Below are 22040 nucleotides of genomic sequence, written 5' to 3' on the forward strand. Positions count from 1 at the left end.
CTGGCGGCTTACTTTCCTTCAGTTACTCAAAACAGGCAACATCTAGCAAGCCATGCTTCTGAACTGCTTGAGTCCTGAAGATATCCAATTTGGAATGAACACTTCTGCAGAGCCATGGGAATGCCAAGAGGTGCTGGTGTCCAGTGGCAGGGTGCTGCAGGCAATGCAAGAGCTAAGGTGCTTGTCCCTTTTTGCAGTGATCTGGTTTTGAGGGGCAAATCATTCAAGCTTCTAGTCCTGTTGTGGTCCTAGCTGGGAGCTTGTACTCTGGGAGTGTCAGAGAGCAGCTGCTGGCTGCTTTCCTTTCAGACCAGTCTGGCAGTTTCCCCCGATGGCTGTGTGAGTCATATCAAATGCAAGAAGGGATTTGGTATAAACACACCTTCTGAGTACCAGTGGGGAACAGGAAGTAAAGGAAATGCCAGACCTGTCCAGACCCAAGATTGTCAAATCATATGGAATATGTGGACATGATCTCCTTCATGCTCCAGCCCATTTGCAGTGTGTTAGCTCAACATCTGGAAGGCTTGCATTTTGTCATCAGTGCATGCTAGGAAAAATTGCTTCATCAAAGGGGTCATTGGGCACTGAAACAGGTTACCCAGGGAAGTGGTGGAGTCACCATCCTTGGAAGCATTTAAGATATCTGGATGAGGTGCTGAGGGACATAGTCTAGCAGTCGTGTACAGGGAGATGTTAGGTTGTGGCTGAAGGTCTTTCCCAACCAGGTGAATCTATGGTTAAGTGTGCAGGTGGCCATTAAGCTACCTCTCAGCTGCAGATGGAGCATTTCAGTTTGTATGTGTGCATGTTGTGTATTTCTGCTGCCAAAAGCCGCTTTGTTCTTCAGCGACGCTTCCCCCCTCCCGCCTTTCCCTTTCTTTCCAGAAGAGCTACTTAAAGCCCGGCGGAGTCAGCTGGGCACGGAACCCCAGCGCTCCTCCTTGCTCCCCTTGCCCGGGCAGCCTAGGCTGGGGGGGCGGTTACTGGGGTTGTTTTTGCTGCACAGCTTTCTCTCTCCCTGGAGCCGCTCTCCCCGGGCAGCGGCAGCAGGTTCTCCCCGAGCCCCTCCGCTGGGTGTGCGGGGCTGGGTGTGCGGGGCTGGGTGTGCGGGGCTGGGTGTGCGGGGCTGGGTGTGCGGGGCTGGGTGTGCGGGGCTGGGTGTGCGGGGCTGGGTGTGCGGGGCTGGGTGTGCGGGGCTGGGTGTGCGGGGCTGGGTGTGCGGGGCGGGGTCCGGCTGCGTTCCCGCTTCCTGCAGGCGGCCTGCGCCGTGCCGTCTCTACCTGCGAGGATGTGATGTCAGCAGCTCATTACCCTAATTAGGCTGAGCTCATAGCCGGGCCCGGCCAATGGGGCCGCCCGCGCTCCCCACCTGCTAGCAGCAGGATTCCATCATTCCTGGGATTCCTCCCCGGGGCCGTGCTGCAGCCAGCGCCGCCGGGGCTCGCCGCGCCTGCTCCGCTCCGCTCCCGGGCTCGCCGCCCCGGCCCTGCCCTGCCCCGGCGGTAAACAAGCAGCCCTCCGCCCCCCACCTCCGCTCCGCCCCTGGCCGCCCGGCCCGGCTCGGCCGCTCGCCGGCCGCCCCAGCCACGCTGCCGCTGCTGTCGCTGCCCGGGAGCACGCTGGTGAGTGAGCCCGCGGGCGGGGGAGCGGCGGCGGGGCCTGGCCACCGAGAGCAGCCCGGCCTGCGCCGGCTGCGAGGAAGGTTCGAGGCGGGACGGAAGGGGGCAGGTGCCCGGCCGGGGGTGGCCGGCCGCGCTGCCCGGCCCGGAGCAGCCGGGGGGAGTGTCGGTGGGCGGGCGGGCGAGCCTCGCCCGGGGGCGCTGGCGGGCGGGATGGAGTAGCCCCGGCTTGTGCGCTGCGGGACTTTCCCCGGGCCGGGCAGTGGGAAAGTCCCGGGAGCGTTTGGCGGGGCCCGCTGTGGCCCCGGGGTGCCGCGGGGAAGCAGCTCAGCCCGGCGGCGGGGCCGTGGAGAAGGGGCCATGGAGAAGGGGCCGAGCCGGCCGGCTGCCGGCAGCTCTCCTAGCGCGGGGAGCCGAGCAGGTCTCCCGGCGGCGGCGGGGCCGGTCCCGCCTTGGGCAGGGCGGCTCTCCTGGTTGAGAGATAGCAGCCGGTGCCCGGCCTCAGTGCCTCGAGGTGCCGCGCAGGTCACGGCGGAAGGTGCAACAGGAGAGCTTTAGGAGGTGTCCTGATCTAAATTCTCTGAGGGAAGTTGTTTTAAGAGCAGCAGGATCAAGCAGAGAGTGTTGTGAGTGCCATGTTAAAGTCACACCTTGGCTTGAACAGAGTGATGCTCCTTACAGAGGAAAGCCCTGGAATGTAATCGGAGGGTCCTGTGGTGAAATCTTGTAGAGCAAGCCCGGAGGACGCTGTTAAGGCTTTTGGCTCTGCATCTCCTCGATTCCGTTTGTAGCGAGGGTTCTGTTTACTCTTAGCGGTGCAGTTTCAGTCTGTTCAGTCAAGCTGGCTTCATGTTTCCCAGATGCTGTCAGAAGTAATTAATTTTTCGGAGTCAAGCTGACCGCAGGTGACACCCATGCACCCCTCTTCTGGGAGCGCAGTGAACGGGAATCTAACAACCTTTCCCGCTGACATCTGAGAAGCCACAAAGCCAGCTCGTTCCACTTCTGCCCCGTTGGTGCTTCAGGATTGTCAGGAACGAGAAATAATGCACATGTTTTAATTAAACCAAGGAGGACTAGTTGGCCAAGAGGTAATTTTTCTGATTGGATTTTCTTTAGCTTTTGGGAATTGTTTAAAGAACATTCCCCACAAAGCAACCAACTGTAAAACTGGGGTAAAATCCCCTGTGCAGGCAGAGCTATGAGGAACTACTAGATCCAGAACTGTATCAAACTTGCAGCAATTTGCTCCACCTGCCTTAATAATCCATACACTTTTCTTAAAGCTCTTCCCCAAACTTCTCGGCCTCTGTTTGTATTTTCCTGTGTCCTTTTGAGGGTATTTGTGGTGTAGAATGTGTTTTCCTTAAATGCCCTGCATCTCTCTCTCTTCTCATCGGTATACAACCTTTCAGCTTGATATTTGGGATCAGGCATGGAGGCTTTTGGGATCAGTTACAAGATCTACTTTTGGTCACAAACAAAACCCAGATCTGGCCCATTAGGCTCTGAGTTTGGGTATGTCTGTGCTGAGCGCTTGCATTGTTTTGTGGAGCAAGCTACCGGGCCGAAACAGCTGTCGCTGCATCCCTGGCATCTCCCACGTGTGTTGAGGGGCATAAGGATGAACCGTTGGGTGCTGCGTCACCTTCCTTGCCTCTGCTTGGTAACAGATGTGGATACTGCCACAGCACCCTGACACCCCCCTGAGAGTAAGCAGTGTCTGAGTGATGAGCACCCAGAAGTGGTGCTGAAAGGGGCAGGTCTGCCGGTCTGGTAGAGAAGTACGAGGAGAGTAGCTGCAAAACAGAGCAGAAAATCATGAGTGCAGGCTCTTGGGGCATTGTCACTGGAGAAACACATTCACACTCTAAAGCATCAGGAGGTTCTTGTTTGGGTATGTGTACCTTTGATAACTGATACAGTATGGAGACACGGGGAAGATCAGTTTGGTTTTAGACACATTTGGAAGTTTTCTGTTGTAAAAGGGTGGGTGTCTTTCAGTTCTTCTTACTGCCTTTAGATATTTCACAATGTGTTTGCAGCAGAGTGTCTAACATAAGATGGACTGAGTGATCCTGTCGATAGAGCAGGTTAGACTTTTTTCCCTTCTAATCTCTTGCGTGCGTGTGTTAGAGTTTAATTCAGATGCCATTGCTCACAGCTTTCTTTTTAGACCCTTACCTTGTTCAGGAGGATTTATGCAACCAAAACCCCAAAAGCACAAGGTAAAATGCCAAAGCTTTGCTTTAAGCTTGCAGTTTTCTGTGTAATAAGTTAAATTGTTGTTGCTGTTTGAAGAGTTGCCTGTTCAAACACATTTTCCATATGCAAAACATGCCTGGTGAAAAGAGGGGGGGAAAAATAGACAACAAACTCCCAAGTACTGAATAAATGCATTAAAAAAAAACCCCAAGCAGTGGTGTTTCAGTGATGCCTTTGGCTGGGTGAACTGAGCTCGCTCTGAAGGCTGAGTTGTACCTGCAGGGTGATGATCGATGCTGTGTGGCTGTCACAATTTGCGCTGAGCTCTCGCAGTTCACGTTTCACGTGGCTGGCTGGGCGCTGACAGAGCTCAGATGTGGAGTGCCACGTGCTGAGTGGTGCTTGCAGTACAAATACACTTTGCTCTCCTATCTCAAAAAACCAGAAGATATGGACCTAGTTGGTATAAAACCTCCTGCTTTATCTTCCTTTCCCCTGCAGACTTACTGATTGTGCTGGTAAGTTGTGTTTGGGTTTCCTCTGTGTTTAGCTTTCTTCCATGGAAATCGGCTGAAGGCTCTTTTCTCTGGCTACTTCTGCTGATGGATTTGGATGGGCCCTGCCTGTGTGGCCCCAGACATGAGCTGCTTTTACACCATTTGACCATGTTGTTTAGCTAATCTTACTTTTCCCATACCTGTGTTGAGTTACGCTTCACTTTGGTTCTCACTCTTGATTGTTTAAGTGTCTTGTTTCATTTTCAGTCGTTATAATGAGTTATTGATCCACTCCTTCCTCCAACAGCCCCATCTCTGTAATTTCACTAGGCACATGAATTCAAGTACCAGACTTTTCTCAGCCTCATCAGAAGATTGAGCCTTTCTCCCTCCTTGGCATCATGCAGATGTCTGTCTCGAGTTCACACTGAGCTTTAAGAGAGAGCTCTCACTAGGGTCTCCTTTCAGATGTTTCTGGTTAATGTATCTACAATGGCTGTTGGCTGGGCTGTTCTGTTTGTCTATCACACCTGTGCTCCAGGTGTCTTAATCACTGTGATCTCTCCTGAGATCTTCATGTCCAAGCTCTGTCTAAATACTGATTTTCTGACCTGCACGGTGTGTCTTTTGTACAGGCCTTGTGGTCTCACCACCCAACTTTCTCTTTGTTTTGGCCACCTAATTTGTCACTAGTTAAGACCTGTTCTAGACAGAAGCCATCACAACTCCATAACAGAGATTACTGCCCCAACCATCAACGTCCATGTTTGTTTTCCCTTCCTGTCCTTTCACTGTTCTTTCCTTTAAAAAAGAAAAAGAAGAAAAAAAGGCATAAAGTTCTTCTTTCTTTCAAACCTTTCCCTGCCATACCCCACTGTGAGCAGTAACTGTCGTGGGACTGAATCAATGTCTCATTGTTCAGTCTGCAGTTGGGCTCTGGTGCCGGTGTCTCCACTGCCTGTTTACTTAAGCTTCAAACAAGCAACGCTGGGGTTTTTCCCGTGTGCTGTCCCTGAGGCTTGGGAGGAGCTGTGTAAATCTATGCAGCCCCCGAGCTGTTTGTTTTCAAAAGCTCGCATTTCTCTGGGCTTCAAACAAAACACCAACAATTGCACTTCTGCAAAGACAAGAGCGCTGGGCGTCCGTGTGGAATTTCAAAAGGCTTGAAAAGGAGAGGGAAGATCATGGGCTGCTTCCTTCTGCTAATGGGTGTTGTGTTCTTCAAGTGTAAAAACTTGCTGGTGGATGTGAAGTGACTTGTCTGTCAGTGTGACTTTCTGGTTGTTCCTTCTCTCTCTTCGCTGTTCTCTCTCTTCGCTGCAGCACAGGTGAGGTGACCAAGTAGGGGAATGCTGAGGGAGAGCATCAATTGATAAATAGAAGGGCTAAGAAAGTAATGTTTGAAATGTAGATACAATGTAGAGGTGCAGATTTGACAAGTGGATACAAGGGGTCAAGGTGTTTAAAAAAAGTGTTTGTGGCTTGTGTCTCTTTAGCAGTTGAGGTTTTCTGACAACTAAGAAGCTGTTTCTGTAGTGTTCAAACAAGATCTATCCAGAGGAGGGGAAGTTTGTGTGCTTGTATTTGCTGGTTGCTCATTTTCCCTGGTGAGGTCTGGATGTAGGGCAACACTTGCACAAGACTGGAGAGTTGGGGTTTTGATGAAGGTACTTAGAAAAATTCAGCTTTTGATTCAGGTTAGTTTCTGCTGCATAGACAAATGTCTGTGGCAGGCAAAGAATGAGTTGGCTTTTATAAGGAGCTGACTTTTTAACTGGCTCTTTTTGTCAGAACCCTGGAAGTTGAACTATTCTTTCGTTTCTGAATCTATGTTCATTCAATTCTGAACCTCCTGAGGATGATGGAACTGTTCACCAAGGATGACTGAGCTCTTCCTTGGCTAGTGAAGGCTTCCTGGGAGTCCCTGTAACTGTTACTGTCCTAGCCCAGATGGGCTGGAGCTCCTCTCCTGTGAGGACAGGCTGAGAAAGTTGGGGTTGTTCAGTTTAGAGAAGAGAAGACTCCAAGGAGACCTAATTGTGGCCTTCCAGTATCTGAAGGGGGCTACAAGAAAGCTGGGGAGGGACTTTTGAGGGTGTTGGGTAGTGATAGGACTGGGGGGAATGGATGCAAGCTAGAGGTGGGGAGATTTAGATTAGATGTTAGGAAGAAGTTCTTCCCCATAAGGGTGATGAGACACTGGAACATATTGCCCAGGGAAGTGGTGGAAGCCTCATCCCTGGGGGCTTTTAAGACCAGGCTGGATGTGGCTGTGAGCAGCCTGCTGTAGTGTGAGGTGTCCCTGCCCATGGCAGGGGGGTTGGAACTGGATGATCCTTGAGGTCCCTTCCAACCCTGACAATTCTGTGATTCTGTGGATTAGGCTTTTAAGTTTTGAACTGTTTAAGAGAAGGCTCTTTCTCTCACTCTTGTAGGCAACTTTGATTTCCTTCCTGAACTCTTACCCTGACTTCTTAGTTTAATTTAGAGATCGAGGGATATTGTTAGCAAAATAATCTGGACGTTTATGGCTCCTTGAAGGTCACTTTCATAGCTGCAAATGCATTCAGCATGTTTGCAAAGCCACAGCAGAAATGGTATTGCTCCCTCTGTGTGAAGAGCAGCCCTTTGGGAGAAGCTTTTGAGTGGACCCAAGGTTCTTCACAAGGCTTCAGCTGTCAAGACACACTTCTGGAGTGCCCTTGTGATACAAACTTTAATAATATGCAAAGCTACAAAACTCTATTGAGGCCAGTTTTAGTGGAGTTGTTTTTCAAGTGTCTAATTTCCTGAATTGAATTAAGACTTGGTTCCTGTTTCCTTCTCTCAGCGTGGACCTCTGTCACTGGCTAATTCTCTTAGCAGGAGCATGTTCCAGAGAGGGGTTGGGCATCTGCTACTTCCATTATTTGAGAACTGCTGAAAAAAGGCTTTGAGAAAACAGCAGTTTCTTTTCAATAAAAGTAGTTTTTAGTGTCCTTTGCATTGTTCTTTATCCAGAGGGTTTTCTTTAAGAGTTGACCGAACCTCTCTGTGTTACCATCTTTGAAATTCAGGGCAGAGCTGGTTAGTGCTAAACCATGCTTCAGCCATCACTTTGGGCTAGCTTCTGATCAGACAGTTCAATCTTCACTCTGTTCAAGGAATGTGTGTGAGAGGGTCAGTAATGAACAGTCTGGGAAGCAAGAAAGTGATGCTCTTTTAAACTCCATGAAAACAAAGCAGGGAGGAAACCTCAAGCATCAAAGTCTAAGGGATCAATGTGGAGAGATGCTGAAGGCTTCTGTAGTGAACACTCTCTTCCACATCTTGCCTTTGATTGGGAAGAGAGTGCAGCCAAACATGATGTAAAGAAATACTTAATGAAGGTAGACTTAGTGAAATAAGACTCTGAGATCTTGGTTTCTAAAACCTCTTGCCCACATGTCCTGCCTTTAAATGAAAGAGTCATCTGATTTTATAGGTTTGGTTAAAATACCCTTCTTGAGCACAAGCTGATTCTGACAGGGAGGGAGAATTCATCTCTCTTATCCTCAAGCCCTACCTTATTTCAAGCATCCCTTCTTGCACAACTTCTTGAAAACAAGACTGGATTGAATCCTTTCTTTGATATATATATGTATAAAAATGTCCTCCTTCTTAAAAAGGCTTTACAAATCTCCTCTCTCATGCTTCAAAATCTTTGATTAGTTGTAAAGTCTTTGATGAAACTTAGGGCCCTAACCTTATTTCAAGCATCTCTCCTTGCACAACTTCTTGGAAACAAGACTGGATTGAATCCTTTATTTTTATGTATCACAGTATAACTTAGGTTGGAAAGGACCTCGAGGATCATCGAGTCCAACCTATCAACACAGACCCCATGACTAGACCATGGCACCAAGTGCTATGTCCAATCTCCTCTTGAACGCCTCCAGGGACGATGACTCCACCACCTCCCTGGGCAACCCGTTCCAATGATGAATGACTCGCTTGGTGAAGAACTTCCTCCTCACCTCGAGTCTAAACCTCCCCTGGCACAGTTTGAGACTGTGTCCTCTTGTTCTGGTGCTGGTTGCCTGGGAGAAGAGACCAACCCCTTCCTGGCCACAACCACCCCTCAGGTAGTTGTAGAGGGCAATGAGGTCTCCCCTGAGCCTCCTCTTCTCCAGGCTAAACAATCCCAGCTCCCTCAGCCTCTCCTCACAGGGCTGTGCTCAAGGCCTCTCCCCAGCCTTGTTGCCCTTCTCTGGACACGTTCAAGTGTTTCGATGTCCTTCTTAAACTTCTATACATCTCCTCCTTCTTAAAAAGGCTTTACAAATCTTCTCTCTCATGCTTCAAAATCTTTGATTAGTTGTCAAGTCTTTGATGTAACTTAGGGCCCTACCTTATTTCAAGCATCTCTCCTTGCACAACTTCTTGGAAACAAGACTGGATTGAATCCTTTATTTTTATATATATATATCTATACATCTCCTCCTTCTTAAAAAGGCTTTACAAATCTCCTCTCTCATGCTTTAAAATCTTTGATTAGTTGTAAAGTCTTTGACATAACTTAGGGCAAGGGGGGGAGGCAAGGTTTATTATTTGTAGTGCAAAGTCAAGGAAATTGCTTCCCACACATATGCTTGCTGTTAGGGCTCTATACATGTGTTTGAGATTTCTGTGGCTGCCACTACCTTTTTTTTTATTAAGATCATACTGTAAAGCAAGTCAGAGTGAGCAGTTCTTACGACAGGATAGCATGCTAGTTTTGGGGGAGCAGGGGGGGCAAGCACAAGGCAATTGTTAGCAGTCCTGGCTTTTCTCTCTCTTTCTCCGTTTGTTTTCTGAGCAGTTCTGTCTGTGCTGCTGCCTCCTTTGAAAAATCACATAGAAGCTGTTGGTCTTTTAACAAAAGCATCTTGGCAATGTTATTCTCTCCCTTCCTTCCCTTTTGGACTTTCATATTGGAAGGGCTTTTTTAGGTTTGAAGCCATTGGTGTGAAGCGTTGAGAGCCTGAGAGCCCTTTGTAAGCTGTGATACAATCACTTTTAGCTCTTGTTCGAATCTGTTGTTTAGTACAGTGCTGAAATGTGCCTTTCTGTGGCAGGGGGGTAAATTTTCACATATGGGAAATTAAGAGCTGTAAGGTGAGAAACAGAGGGGAAAACTGATGTGTGGTTCTGATGACACAAGTGACATAGACACGTGTCCCTTATTCAGCTGTATGTTTGTGAGTAAGAAAGTGTCTTAGTAGATACAAGCTTTGTTTGGTTCTGTTTTGGGCACATGAGTGTAAGGAGTACAAGTTTATAGACTACTGTGGGTCTGAAGCCATCTTCTACTCGTGTCAGACCAGCCCTTGTCCTCACTTCAGAGTAGCTGTGTCTGGGTATTGTCTTGAGTAGCTAAATTTTGGGATGGAAGGCTGGCATGGGGGAGGCAAAAGCCCTGACAGTGTATAGCAGTCAACTGTGTTGCAACATGCGTGAGCAGCAGTCGTCAGCTTCAGCCAAGTGCTTGAGAATTTGGTCTTCTGGTTTGTTTTGAATGAGTGGCTGGTGGGAAAGCAATGTTTCCTCATTTTCAGCAGTGGCTTAGTTTTAACAGGTCCTGTGCTGGTCTAACATGAGAAAAGCAGCAGAGACAAGACTTTTGGGTGCATTCTGCTGTCCTGCTCTTGCTGTTCGTTGCTGTTTCCTTCTACAGAACCTGATGCGTGCATGCTCTGGGCTGGGCAGCATAGCACTGCCTGTGTTGTGGGAAGGACTCTGCCAGCTCACTCTTTGAAACTTTGACTCTGAATTTTGCAGGATCCCAAGAGGAATGGAGACTCCATTGGATGTCTTGTCAAGAGCAGCATCTCTAGTACATGCTGATGATGAGAAACGTAAGTCTGGGAATTTCATTCTCTGTTTGCTGGGTCTGGATGCTCTGTTTGCACTGTGGAGCAGCTTTAGCAAGCTCTGCATTTTCCTGAAGACATGCGGAAAAATGTCTTCAGAAGCCCTTTAAAGGTCATTTTCCTCAGGTGTAACACCAGGGCATTGCATTTAAATTGGGTGTTACACAGGAGGGAATCACTCCTGTTACTTTGAAAAGGTTCTCAATTCAGATGAGGTGCCCCTCTTTTCCCAGTTGCATTTGTATTGTTAGTAGACCAAAAGCTGCAAAGGAACTGCCAGCAAACTGAGGATGGTCTGAGATCTAGTGCTGGCTAGTAATATCAGATAGACCTGTTCACATTTAAGAGGAGGGTAGGAAAAGATTCCTTTCCCCTTCAGAGGGCTGGAGAACCTCTTCTATGGAGATAAACTGAGAGAGCTGGGACTATTCAGTCTGGAGAAAAGAAGGCTCCAAGGAGACCTTATTGTAGCCTTCTGGTACCTAAAGGAAAGCTGGGAGGGACTTTTTAGGATGTCAGGAAGTGATAGGATTGGGGGGAATGGAACAAAACTAGAAATGGGTAGATTCAGATTGGATGTTAGGAAGTTCTTCCCTATGAGGGTGGTGAGACACTGGAACAGGTTGCCCAGGTGGAAGCCTCATCCCTGGAGGTTTTTAAGGTCAAGCTGGATGTGGCTGTGAGCAACCTGCTGTAGTGTGAGGTGTCCCTGGCCATGGCAGGGGGCTTGGAACTGGCTGATCCTTGAGGTCCCTTCCAACCCTGATGATTCTATGGTTTGTTAGAACTAAGGAGTTCTCATTGGTAACAAGCACTTCTAGTGAGTTCTCATTGGTAGCAAGCACTTCTAGTGAGCCCTGTTTTCCTTCTGCTGCTACTGCAAGGTGAGTGCGGGGATTTTAGCACAGTGAATGATGTCAGCTCTGGCTCCAGATGCTCAGGTTGCCAATTATTTGGGTGATGTTTGTGCTTTTGACATTCACACCGAGCGTTTGGGATGGGTCAGCTAATGTTAGAATAATGTTTTCAGTCCTGCCAAATTGCGTTGCAGCCTGTAGATCAGATTGCTACCTACAGGATTCCTGATGAGTGTTGCAGGCCTTTCCTGGTTACTGTCAGCACTCAGATGGTGTCCTGGGTAATAGCTTGGGCAGATGCTAACTAGAGAATTGGTATTTTGCATTTCACCACTAGTATTCTGGTTGTGGCTTCTGTGTGAAATCACCTTTTAAAGTGAATTCAGCTTTTCTTCTTTTGACCTTTGTTCCTTTTATTCTATATCTATTTTTTGAGAAGTCATTGCCTTGAATGTTGGACAAAAGAATTGGTTTACTCCCGTTGCTGTTTAACTTAAAGTCTTTAATTGCAAAGCAAGCAGTCCCTGTACTTTAACAGGCCAGAAGCACCAGAATTTGTGTGTAGAGTCTCAGAATTTGTGTGTAGAGTCTCAGAATTTGTGTGTAGAGTCTTTAAGACCTTCATAGCAATGAAGGTTTCATACCCCGATGATCTCTTCTGTCTTGCTGGCTCTTAGCTGCATAATGCAAATGGGTTTTGCTGTTCTTTCGTGCTCACCTTGCTGTTGGATAAGTGCCAAGGTTTTGTTGCTCCCACTGCAGTGGAGTGATTTGGTTGATTTGTTGCAGTTATTGACTACTACTGGTAAAGTCAACAATAGACCTGGAGGAAATCATTTCAGCTGTGATTTTTGTCCTGAGGCTTGCTTTTGTAAACTAAGATCTATTAGTACAAAAAGGCAAAAGCTTAACCTGGTTTTCTCTTGATTACTTTTAAAATACATATTTTGAATATGTATTTTTGAATCTCTTAAGTTTAAATGCATTCTTTTTGGTTAGCTGCTGCCTTAGACTCTTGTTTGATTTTGAGTTCCACGGGGTAGGAATGTTGGGCTGGATTTAGAGAATCCAGAGGCAGTCTGATTCAGTGCAACTTGCATGTGAGGAAGCTGATCTGTATCTGGTTCTAATTTAAATTCCTTTAGTCTTACCACTTAAACTTAATTAGATTTATGCCACTCTGCAGCTTCTAACTTGTGCTGTCTCTGAGGTTATCCTGTTGTTGTTCATGCTGCACACCATGGGAGGAAAAGCTGCTGAAGGGAAGAAATGAGGAGTCCAGACCAGACAGCTTGCAGCTTTGTGGAGTTGGCCCCAGCTAGGCTTAGCACAAGCCCTATGAGGAGAGGCTGAGGGAGCTGGGATTGTTTAGCCTGGAGAAGAGGAGGCTCAGGGGTGACCTCATTGCCCTCTACAACTACCTGAAAGGTGGTTGTAGCCAGGAAGGGATTGGTCTCTTCTCTCAGGCAACCAGCACCAGAACAAGGGGACACAGTCTCAAGCTGTGCCAGGGGAGGTTTAGACTCGAGGTGAGGAGAAAGTTCTTCACTGAGAGAGTCGTTTGTCATTGGAATGTGCTGCCCAGGGAGGTGGTGGAGTCACCATCCCTGGAGGTGTTCAAGAGGAGATTGGATGTGGCACTTGGTGCCATGGTTTAGTCATGAGGTCTGTGGTGACAGGTTGGACTTGCTGATCCTCAAGGTCTCTTCCAACCTTAGTTATACTGTGATACTGTTCCAGAGTGGATACAAACAGCTGAGTTAGTCTGGGTGTTGAATATAGCAGTTAACCTTGAGCTTTCCAGTGAGGTGTTTGGCATGCAGCTCCTGGGGTTCTAGCAGTGATCCTCTCTGCATTCCTCTACCTCCTGTTTGGTTTGTCCAACAGTTGCTAATATTCCAGTCAGGGCCAAGAGTGCACTCATGTATTTATTTCTTTACTTTAAAAGTAGATTGCTTTCAGATACCCAGTATGTGAACAAACTGTTCAGTTCATTTCAGTGATGTTTCTTGCATTTAAGCAATACACGAGGGAATTTGATTGCTGATTTGTTGACATTTCTAGTGATACTGTCAAGTTTCCTGTCTCCACAGTTTCAAATAAGGATTTCAGATGAACTCAGTTTCTGAAACACTTCTGCTCTTACCCCAAGTCCTATATTTCTCTGCTTGTCGTAGGATTGGAAGGGTAAGGCCAAAAAGCCTCCTCCCTCCCCCCTGTAGAGTAAAGGGAAGGAAAAATTGAAGGGAAAGGAAAAAAAACTCACAGCTGAATTAGCAAAGCAATGGGTAACAGAAATTTGCCTCACAGACAGCCCCTGATGCCCTTGGCACATTTCAGGTCAAAATTTTGTCCTTTTTATTGCATTGAGAGCAAAGGGAACGTAGTTATTTGCTCTCCTGTCTGTGACAACGCTACCAAGTACCTCATGGTTAGATTCCACTAATGAAACAAAAAATCTGCTTGTTAAGATGAGTCAACTCACCTCAGATACACTCCTGTAAGCTGTGGAGTTGGAAACTGTTCATCTGCTGCTTCTACCAGATCATTTAAAGCAATTAAGATATCCAGTTTAACTCTAGTATCTCAAAATTATTCCTCTTTATGGCGGTTTGCTATTGCAGTTTTGACAAGAAATATAAAGGTTGTCTTAGCACCTCTGTCATCTGCTGTGGGAAGCACCCCCTGGAGCATATGAAATGTTTTTGAAGTTAGGCTGTGAGTGCTCCTCCCCAAGGTATAAAGCAAGCTGAAGTTGATGGTGGTCCCTCGCTCCTATACATCAATAATTTTCGCTGCCTTTTTCTCGTGCGAGCGTGAGCACTGTTTGTAGGCAAACCCTTGATTCTCTCGCAGGCATCTTAGTGTTGCAAGCTTTCCCACCCTGCTAGGCTTTAATCCCATCTCAGCCTCAGCTCCCAACTCATTTGTATAGCTCAGCAGCTTCAAGTGTGTTTACAGAATCCCAGCAGTGCAAATGCAGGTTCTTGTTCAAAACCGAGCTTTGTTTCCTGGAGCTGGTAGGTATTTAATTTGATTCTTGCACGTCTGGGTTTATTCAGAGGGGGAACATTACATAAAAGAGTTTAATTCTTTCTAACATGAAAGATCCTCTTATCTCTGTGGGCACTCACTGCGGTGCCAAGTAATAGAGAAGTGCCTTCCTGTATATTCAAATCACACTCTGCAGAAAACAAATACCTTTAAACTTAGCAGCACTTCAAGAAATGAATGAGATGTGTGCCTGGGTAGATTTCCCAGAATGCTGATTGGCTTCCTAAACAAACATGACCTTGAGGGTTTTTTAGGTTTGATTATTTGCAGCTGCACCTATGTCAATAAGGTTGACCTGCAGTGATAGATTGGCGCTGTGTGTTGCCTTCTGTCACATCTCTCTCGTTCAGGAGTTGTGCCTTACGCTGTGTTTCGACAGCTCCTAGCTGAAGTCGTTCTGCACTCGCCTCTTTTCAGTGGTGCCCGGCAACGTGACAAGTGGCAACGGGCACAAACTGGAGCCCAAGAGGGTCAGGAGGAGAAACTTTGCTGTGAGGCTGTCACAGTTCTGGAGCAGGATGTGCAGGGAGGTTGTGGAGTTGTCTTCTCTGGGGAGATTCCAAATCCACCTGAACACTGATCCTGAGCAACCTGCTCTGGGTGCTTCTACTTTAGCAGAGGGGTTGGAGTGGATGATCTCCAGAGGTTCCTTCCAGCCCCCACCGTGCTGGGAGATTCAGTATAACTAGAATAGAATTAACCAGGTTGGAAAAGACCTTTGAGACCATCAGGTCCAACCCATCACCCATCACCATCTTAGCAACTAAACCATGGCACCAAGTGCCTCACCCAGTCTCTTCTTAAACACCTCCACCACCTCCCCAGGGAGCCCATTCCAATGGCCTATCACTTTTTCTGTGAAGAGCTTCTTCCTGACATCCAGCTTATGATTGTGGCTCTGTTAGCAAAGGAAATGTATGAAACATGTTTAGTTAGTGTGATAGAAATTAGGAATTATGGAGAGGAAATGAATTGCTGTAGTTCTGTATTTTTGTTACCACTGTGAACATAGAATCACAAAATTGTTTTGGTTGGAAAAGACCTTTAAGATCATTCAGTCCAACCATTTTGTAACTCTTATCTAAAGTCTGGAGCTAAACCATGTCCCTCAGCACCACATCTCTGCATCTTTGAAACACCTCCAGAGGTAAGAATCAACCATTTCCCTGGGCAGCCTATTCCAGGATTTGAGAAGTCTTTCTGTAAAGAAGTTTATTCTAATGTCCAACCTAAAGCTCCCCTGGTGCAATCGGAGGCCATTGCCTCTTGTCCTTGTTCCTTGGGAGAAGAGACCAACCCCCACCTGGCTCCAGTCTCTTTTCAGGGAGTTGGAGGCTGAGAGAAGACCTTCTCACTCTCTACTTTTCTCTAGGCTGAGCAACCCCAGGTCCCTCAGCTGCTCTTTACAAGATCTGTTCTCCAGACCCTTCACCAGCTTCATTGCCCTTCCCTGGACTCTCGTGGTGTAAGCAATGATTTAAGCTTATGGTACAGTGGATCTTAACACAAAAGCTGAGCAAAAGAAGGGGGACATTCACTCCTTTAGAGGTGGTAACAGTTGCAGGAGAGGATAAAGATATTTCCTGGTGGAGTTCATAGTCTACTTACTGTCCAAACCTGGTCTTCCACGTCAGTGGAAGGAAAGTACACCATGATGTCATCGTGGGGCAGGCTTGTCACTAATTGCTCACTCACCAGTAAAGGGGAAGGATGTCACAAGTCTCTGCTGTTTATCAGCAGCCATTCAGTGCTAGAGCAGGTGCTGTGCAACTGTTCTATCTCTAAGTTTTTGCTTGGTGTTGGTTTGGGGGGGGCTCCAGAAGTGGGCTGTCTATGGAGTGAGCATCTCCAAGGTTGGTCTTTCTGTGCTGTCTTTTAGTGTTATCATGGATGGAAACCTCACCAAATGTGGGTTATTGATCAGGTTTGCAATGAGATGCTCCATACTGCTTATTACCCTTCTGCTCTTCCTCTTCTCCTGTACTGCCCTCATGGGGGTTATTTGGCTGGCTGTTTTTAGAAGACCACAGTATACCATTAGGAACAAGCTCTTTACTCTGCGAGTGGTGGAACACTGAACAGGTTGCCCAGGAAGGTGATGGAGGCCCCATCCCTGGGGACATTCAAGGTCAGACTTCATGGGCCTTGGAGCAGCCTGATGTAGTTAGGGATGTCCCTGTTACTGCAGGGGAGCTGGGACTAGGTGGCCTGTAGAGCTCCCTTTCAGCCCAGTGCATTTTATGATTCCATGATACCCTGGCAGACAAAGAATGACTGCAAGTACTGTTCTTCTTCCTGTAACTGAGATGAACAGCAAGTATTCAGTCATTAAGGAGGATTACCATTTTGTATTGATCTCATATGCAAATGAGGGCCTTGGGCACTGTTTTTTCTGTTGGAAACAGTGTTTTAAAACCATCATCTTGTTGTTGGGAATACAGTGAAGGAAAATGTTCCGAAGGCACTCACAGCATGTGTTGAAAGTGCTGTGTGCTCAGCCTGTGCTGATTTTATAGTCACACTTTATAGAATCATAGAATTGTTTCAGCTGGAAAAGGCCTCTAAGACCATCGAGTCCAACCATCAATCTAACACCAGCATGGCTGTTAACCCATGTCCTGAAGAGCCATGCATTTCTTCAACACCTCCAGGGATGGTGACTCCAGCACCTCCCTGGGCAGCCTGTTCCAATGCCTGACCACTCTTGCAGCAAAGGAAGTTTTCCTCATCTCCAACCTAAACCTCCCCTGGCACAATTTCAGGCCATTTGCTATCACCTGACACTAGGGGGAAGAGACCAACCCCCATCTCACTCCAGCCTCCTTTCAGGGAGTTGCAGAGAGCAGTGAGGTCTCCCCCTTGGCCTCTTTCAGACTAAAACACTCCACTTCCTTCAGCTGCTCCTCATCAGACCTGTTCACCAGCTTTGTTGCCTTTACTTACACTGCCCTCCAATATTCAAGTCTAGCTTAAAGACATGGGGCTGCATGACCAAAAGCATGTTTTTTTTCTCAGGGTAATGTAGTGAAAGGCCTGTTGCTAGCAAGCAGAAAAGAAAATACACCTCCAGAAGGAAATGAAAGCTTTGGGAACAGCTAATAAATGGCACAATAAAATCCTGGCTAACAGCTTTGCATTGTGATGCATCGTCCCACATCCACACCTGTGGAGTCTTGATTTCTGCTTTGGAAGACTGATACAGGGCTGCATTTTAAAAGAGTGGAAAAAAAAGGTTGTCTTTGCTCGGGCTGTGTTCCTTGCACATATACCATTAATGCTCTGTGTTGGCCTTGTATCTGTGGAAGCCTGTAACTGCTGTCATACAGTGCCTGTGAACAATTGTTGTTTGACAACTATTTCTTTTATGTGCTTTAATTTCATTCATTGCAAACAATTAAGCTGGCCCATACAGTTGATATTTTTAGTATAGAAGAGTTACTGTGCTTTAAAATCCCTATCCTAATCCACTTTGTATTAAAACCCTTGTGTAGGCAAGACCTAAAAGAAATACCTGTTTTCTGTGGGTTCCCATCATACAATTAATCAGTCATAGAATCATAGAATGGTTTAGGTTGGAAGGGACCTTAGAGATCATCTGCTCCACCTCCCCTGCCACAGGCAGTGACACCACTCAACTAGACTTGGTTGTTCAAGGCCTTATCCAAACTGGCCTTGAACACCCTTCCAGTATCTGAAGGGGGCCTTATCCAAACTGGCCTTGAACACCCTTCCACCCTGGCCTTCCAGTATCTGAAGGGGGCCTACAGGAAGGCTGGGGAGGGACTTCTTGGGATCTCAGATAGTGGTAGGACTAGGGGGAATGGAATGAAGCTGGAGGTGGGGAGATTCAGGCTGGAGGGGAGGAGGAGGTTCTTTACCATGAGAGTGGTGAAGCCCTGGAATGGGTTGTCCAGGGAGGTGGTTGGGGCCCTGTCCCTGGAGGTGTTTAAGCCCAGACTGGCTGAGGCTCTGTCCAGCCTGATCTAGTGTGGGGTGTCCCTGCCCATGACAGGGGGGTTGGAACTAGATGATCCTTGTGGTCCCTTCCAACCCTGACTGATACTATGATACCCCCAGGGAGGACATCCACAGCCTCTCTGGGCAATCTGTTCCAGAGTCTCATCACTCTGGTACTGAAGAACCTGTTCCTAAGATCCATTCCACCTTGTTCTGCCTCTAGACATCCTTATGAAAAGTCCCTCTCCAGCTTTCCTCTTAGGTTCCCTTCAGGTATTGGAAGGCAACTGAGGGGTCCCTCTGGAGTCTTCCCTTCTTCAGACTGCACACCTCCAGCTCCCTCAACCTATCCTTATAGCAGAGGTGCTTCAGCCCTTGGATCATCTTTGTGGCCCTCCTCTGGACTCAACTCCAACAGCTCTGTGTCCTCCTTATGCTGGGGACCCCAGAGCTGAGCACAGTGTTGTAGGTGGGCTCTCACAATCCAGTGGTAGATCGTTTTGGATAGCTGCCCTGAAAGAAACGCTGCTTTGAGGCTGGGTTGAGGACAGTTTGGTGGTGGATTTTTTTTAACACTCTTGAAGAGGATGCTGACTCTCTGAGCTTATCATCCTTAACTACAAATCTAGTGGTATTTATAGCAGAATTAGACTTGAATGTTGCTATTTGTGTGGAAGATATTAATGATGAAACACTCCTAGCATCAGCAGGCCTTTTCATCCACGCTCATTATGGGCAGCAAGCCTAAGGCAGGTTTTCACAGCAGTGTTTGAAGGTTAAATGGCTTCCATCCTACTGTGTGAGCACTTAAATCAGCACTGAAGATATTTAAGCTGATGAAGGTCTTTTTTAACTGTAAAAGGGAGGAATTGCATGGAACTTGTTATATGAGCACAGTGGGTACAAAGCCAGTCTCAGCAACTTCACTTGAGGTTTGCTTTGGGGGGTGGAGGCTGGTGGAGTTTTCTTGGGGTTGTTTTGTTCTTGGATTTTGGTTGTTGTGGGGGGTGGGTGTTGTCTTTGTTGTGTGGTGTTGTTTCTAGACATTCTTCTCCTCCTGGAGAAGGCTCTGGGGAGACCTTTTAGCTGCATTTCAATATCCAAAGGGGACCTACAGGAAGACTGGGAAGGGACTGTTTGGAAGGGCCTGTGGTGATAGGATGAGGGGCAATGGCTTGAAACTGGAGCAGGGGAGATTTAGGTTGGACATAAGGAAGAGATTCCTCAAAGTGAGAGTGGGGAAATACTGGAAGAGGTTGCCCAGGGATGTTGTGGAGGCTGCATCCCTAGAGACAGTCAAGGTCAAACTTGATGTGGCCTTGAGCAAGCTGATGTCCCTGCTGACTGCAGAGGGGTTGTAGGAGGTAACCTCTGAGGGTCCCATTCTAACCCAGTGCATTCTGTGATTGAGAGAACTGTGAAATGGAAGAGGTGCTTCTATGCAGATGTGAAACTTCCCTGTGTTGTGTCCATTCTTTTGTCATTATTTCCATGGTTTGTGATGATTATTTAATGTCACCTGGAGTGTTTGGTGCAGTACAAGTACCTGGAGAGCCCCTGGCCTGCAGAGCGATGGCTGAGGGCAGGGAGCAGAGCACCACTATCACAGTAGTGATAGCCCTGCGTGTGGGGAAGGGCAACCCCAAGGATCAATGCACTTTAGGGATGATCTGTTGGAGAGCAGCTCTGGGGAAAAAGGACCTGTGAGTTCTGGTGGACAATGTGATGAGTGTGAGCCAGCAGTGTGCCCTTGTGGCCTAGAAGGCCAAAGGCATCCTGGGGTGCATCAAGAAGAGTGTGGCCAGCGGGTTGAGGGATGTTTTACCCCTTCCACTCTGCCCTGGTGAGGCCATATCTGGAATGCTGTGTCAGTTCTGGACTCCCTGCTTCAAGAATAACAGGGACTCACTGGAAAGGGTACAGGAAAGGGCTACAAAGATGATGAGGGCACTGGAGCATCTCTCTGATGAGGAAAGACTGGGAGAATTTGGGGGTTTAGTGTGGAGAAGAGCAGACTGAGATGGGATCTCAATTGCTTATAGATACCTAAAGGGTAGGTGGCAGGAGGATGGGGCCAGTCTTCTTTTCAGTGCCCAGTGACAGGACAAGGACTAACAGGCACAAACTTGAACGTAGGACGTTCCTTCTAAACATGAGGAGGAACTTCAAGGGTGGTGCAGCACTGGAGCAGGCTGCCCAGAGAGGTGATTGAGTCTCCATCTCTGGAGACATTCAGAACCTGCCTGGATGTATTCCTGTGTGACCTTCTGTAGGTGAACCTGCCTTGGCAGAGGGTTTGGGCTGGATGATCTCCAGAGGTTCCTTGCAGCCCCTACCATTGTGTGATTCCATGTGTCTCTGATGAGCCAGCAAAGCAGAGATGGAGACTTGGTGCTACCCACTTTCTCATTGTAGCACCTCATTCACTGCTGCTGATCATGGGTTCATGGAGCTGTTGAGGTTGGAAGACACCACTGCCTCGTGGTTATTTCTCATATGCAAATAAGTGGACTCTCCATCTGGCTGCTTGTGTCTTCTGTTCTGGTAAATTAAAACACTGCTTTGGTTGCCTTTCTTATTAGGTTGGTGGCTGGCTGGATATGTCTGTGGGTTCAGAGAAGAGGCAGAAATTTGATGCAGGCAGAGATTTAGATCTTGACTATTAGAGGTATGGTTAGACTTTGGTGTTCTGCAGCTTGGTTTAATATACTGAGCTCTTTGAGGAAATTAATGCACAATTAGGTAATTGTTTTATGAATTGGCAACTGTGCTTGTGGTCAGAGGTTGTTTGTGATGTCTAGCAAAACAGCAACTGAAGTCTTCTGGAGAGAGTCTTGATTTCTAAGAAGCAGTATCAGCAAAAATCTGCTTTTGTGATCAATGGCTGGGCAGCTCTAAGGGGTGTTAAAAGCAGTGCTGTCAGCTAGTCTTTTACCTAATGGTTGATGAATGGAGGGGGAAAAGAGGGAGTCCTGTTGGTTTTGGAGCGGAGTTTGTGGCATAAATCATCCATACTTTTCCCTCTTTCGGTATAGAGGAAGTGTGATGCTTCTGTGTAGTAATAATGTGATGGAAAAATGAGTGCAGCTCAATCAATAAGATGCAGCCTGAGTCACCAGTTGTGATCTCTTGTGAGGAGAGGCTGAGGGAGCTGGGGCTCTTTAGCTTGGAGAAGAGGAGGCGAAGGGGTGACCTCATTCATGTTTATAACTGTGTGCAGGGTGAGTGCCCAGAGGATGGAGCCAGGCTCTGCTGGGTGATGCCCAATGACAGCACAAGGGGCAGTGGGTTGAAGTTGGGTCATAGGAAGTTCTATGGAAACATGAGGAAATTTTTTTCCCCTGTGAGAGTGACAGAACACTGGAACAGGCTGCCCAGGGGGGTTGTGGAGTCTCCCTCTCTGGAGATATTCAAAACCTGCCTGGATGTGTTGCTGTGTGATCTGTTCTAGGTGATCCTGCTTTGGCAGTGGGGTTGGACTGGATGGATAAGCTTTCAAGGTCCCTTCCAGCCCCTAACATTCTGTGATTGTGTGACTGTATGCATAGCTTTACATAATCCCACTCAGAGCAGTAACGTGCCCAGCTCTCTGCCATTCAGTGTTGGAGCAGCCCGGAGTACCTGCTCTGCTTTAAGTATCGGTTAATCACATGTTTTCAGTAAAGCACCCGAGTTCCTGACCTTATGGGTTTTGTCTTTCAAGACCCTTTATCTGTTTATATTACTCAGGATTTCCCAAGTGGTGTCAGGCCCATTTCATCTTTGGGTTTTTTGTTTTGGAGGGTAGAGAGGCTCTGCAGAGGGACCTGGACAGGCTGGACAGATGGGCAGAGTCCAAGGGCATGAGATTGAACACATCCAAGTGCCAGGTTCTGCACATTGGCCACAGCAACCCCATGCAGAGCTACAGGCTGGGGTCAGAGTGGCTGGAGAGCGGCCAGGCAGAGAGGGACCTGGGGGTACTGGTCGATGGTAGGC

At 47.6% G+C, this 22040-nt stretch overlaps 1 protein-coding gene across 2 annotated transcripts in view; it reads left to right on the forward strand.

The window, feature by feature from the left end:
* Window positions 1-1422: 1422 nt before the first annotated feature.
* Window positions 1423-22040, forward strand: part of VGLL4 (vestigial like family member 4) — a 109167-nt gene continuing 88549 nt past the window's right edge. The window contains exons 1-2 of one of the 2 annotated variants that reach the window (XM_068162681.1): window positions 1423-1625; window positions 10103-10179. In XM_068162681.1, coding sequence (XP_068018782.1) covers window positions 10116-10179 — 64 coding nt within the window. In that variant the 5' untranslated portion in view covers window positions 1423-1625; window positions 10103-10115. Of the gene's footprint in view, window positions 1626-5510; window positions 5534-10102; window positions 10180-22040 lie in introns of those variants that run through there. The other variant, XM_068162682.1, reaches the window with a different exon arrangement.

This window comes from Melanerpes formicivorus, unplaced genomic scaffold (assembly GCF_026170545.1).
Source record: "Melanerpes formicivorus ecotype bairdi unplaced genomic scaffold, bMelFor1.0.p_v2 SCAF_66, whole genome shotgun sequence".
Lineage (NCBI taxonomy): Eukaryota > Metazoa > Chordata > Aves > Piciformes > Picidae > Melanerpes > Melanerpes formicivorus.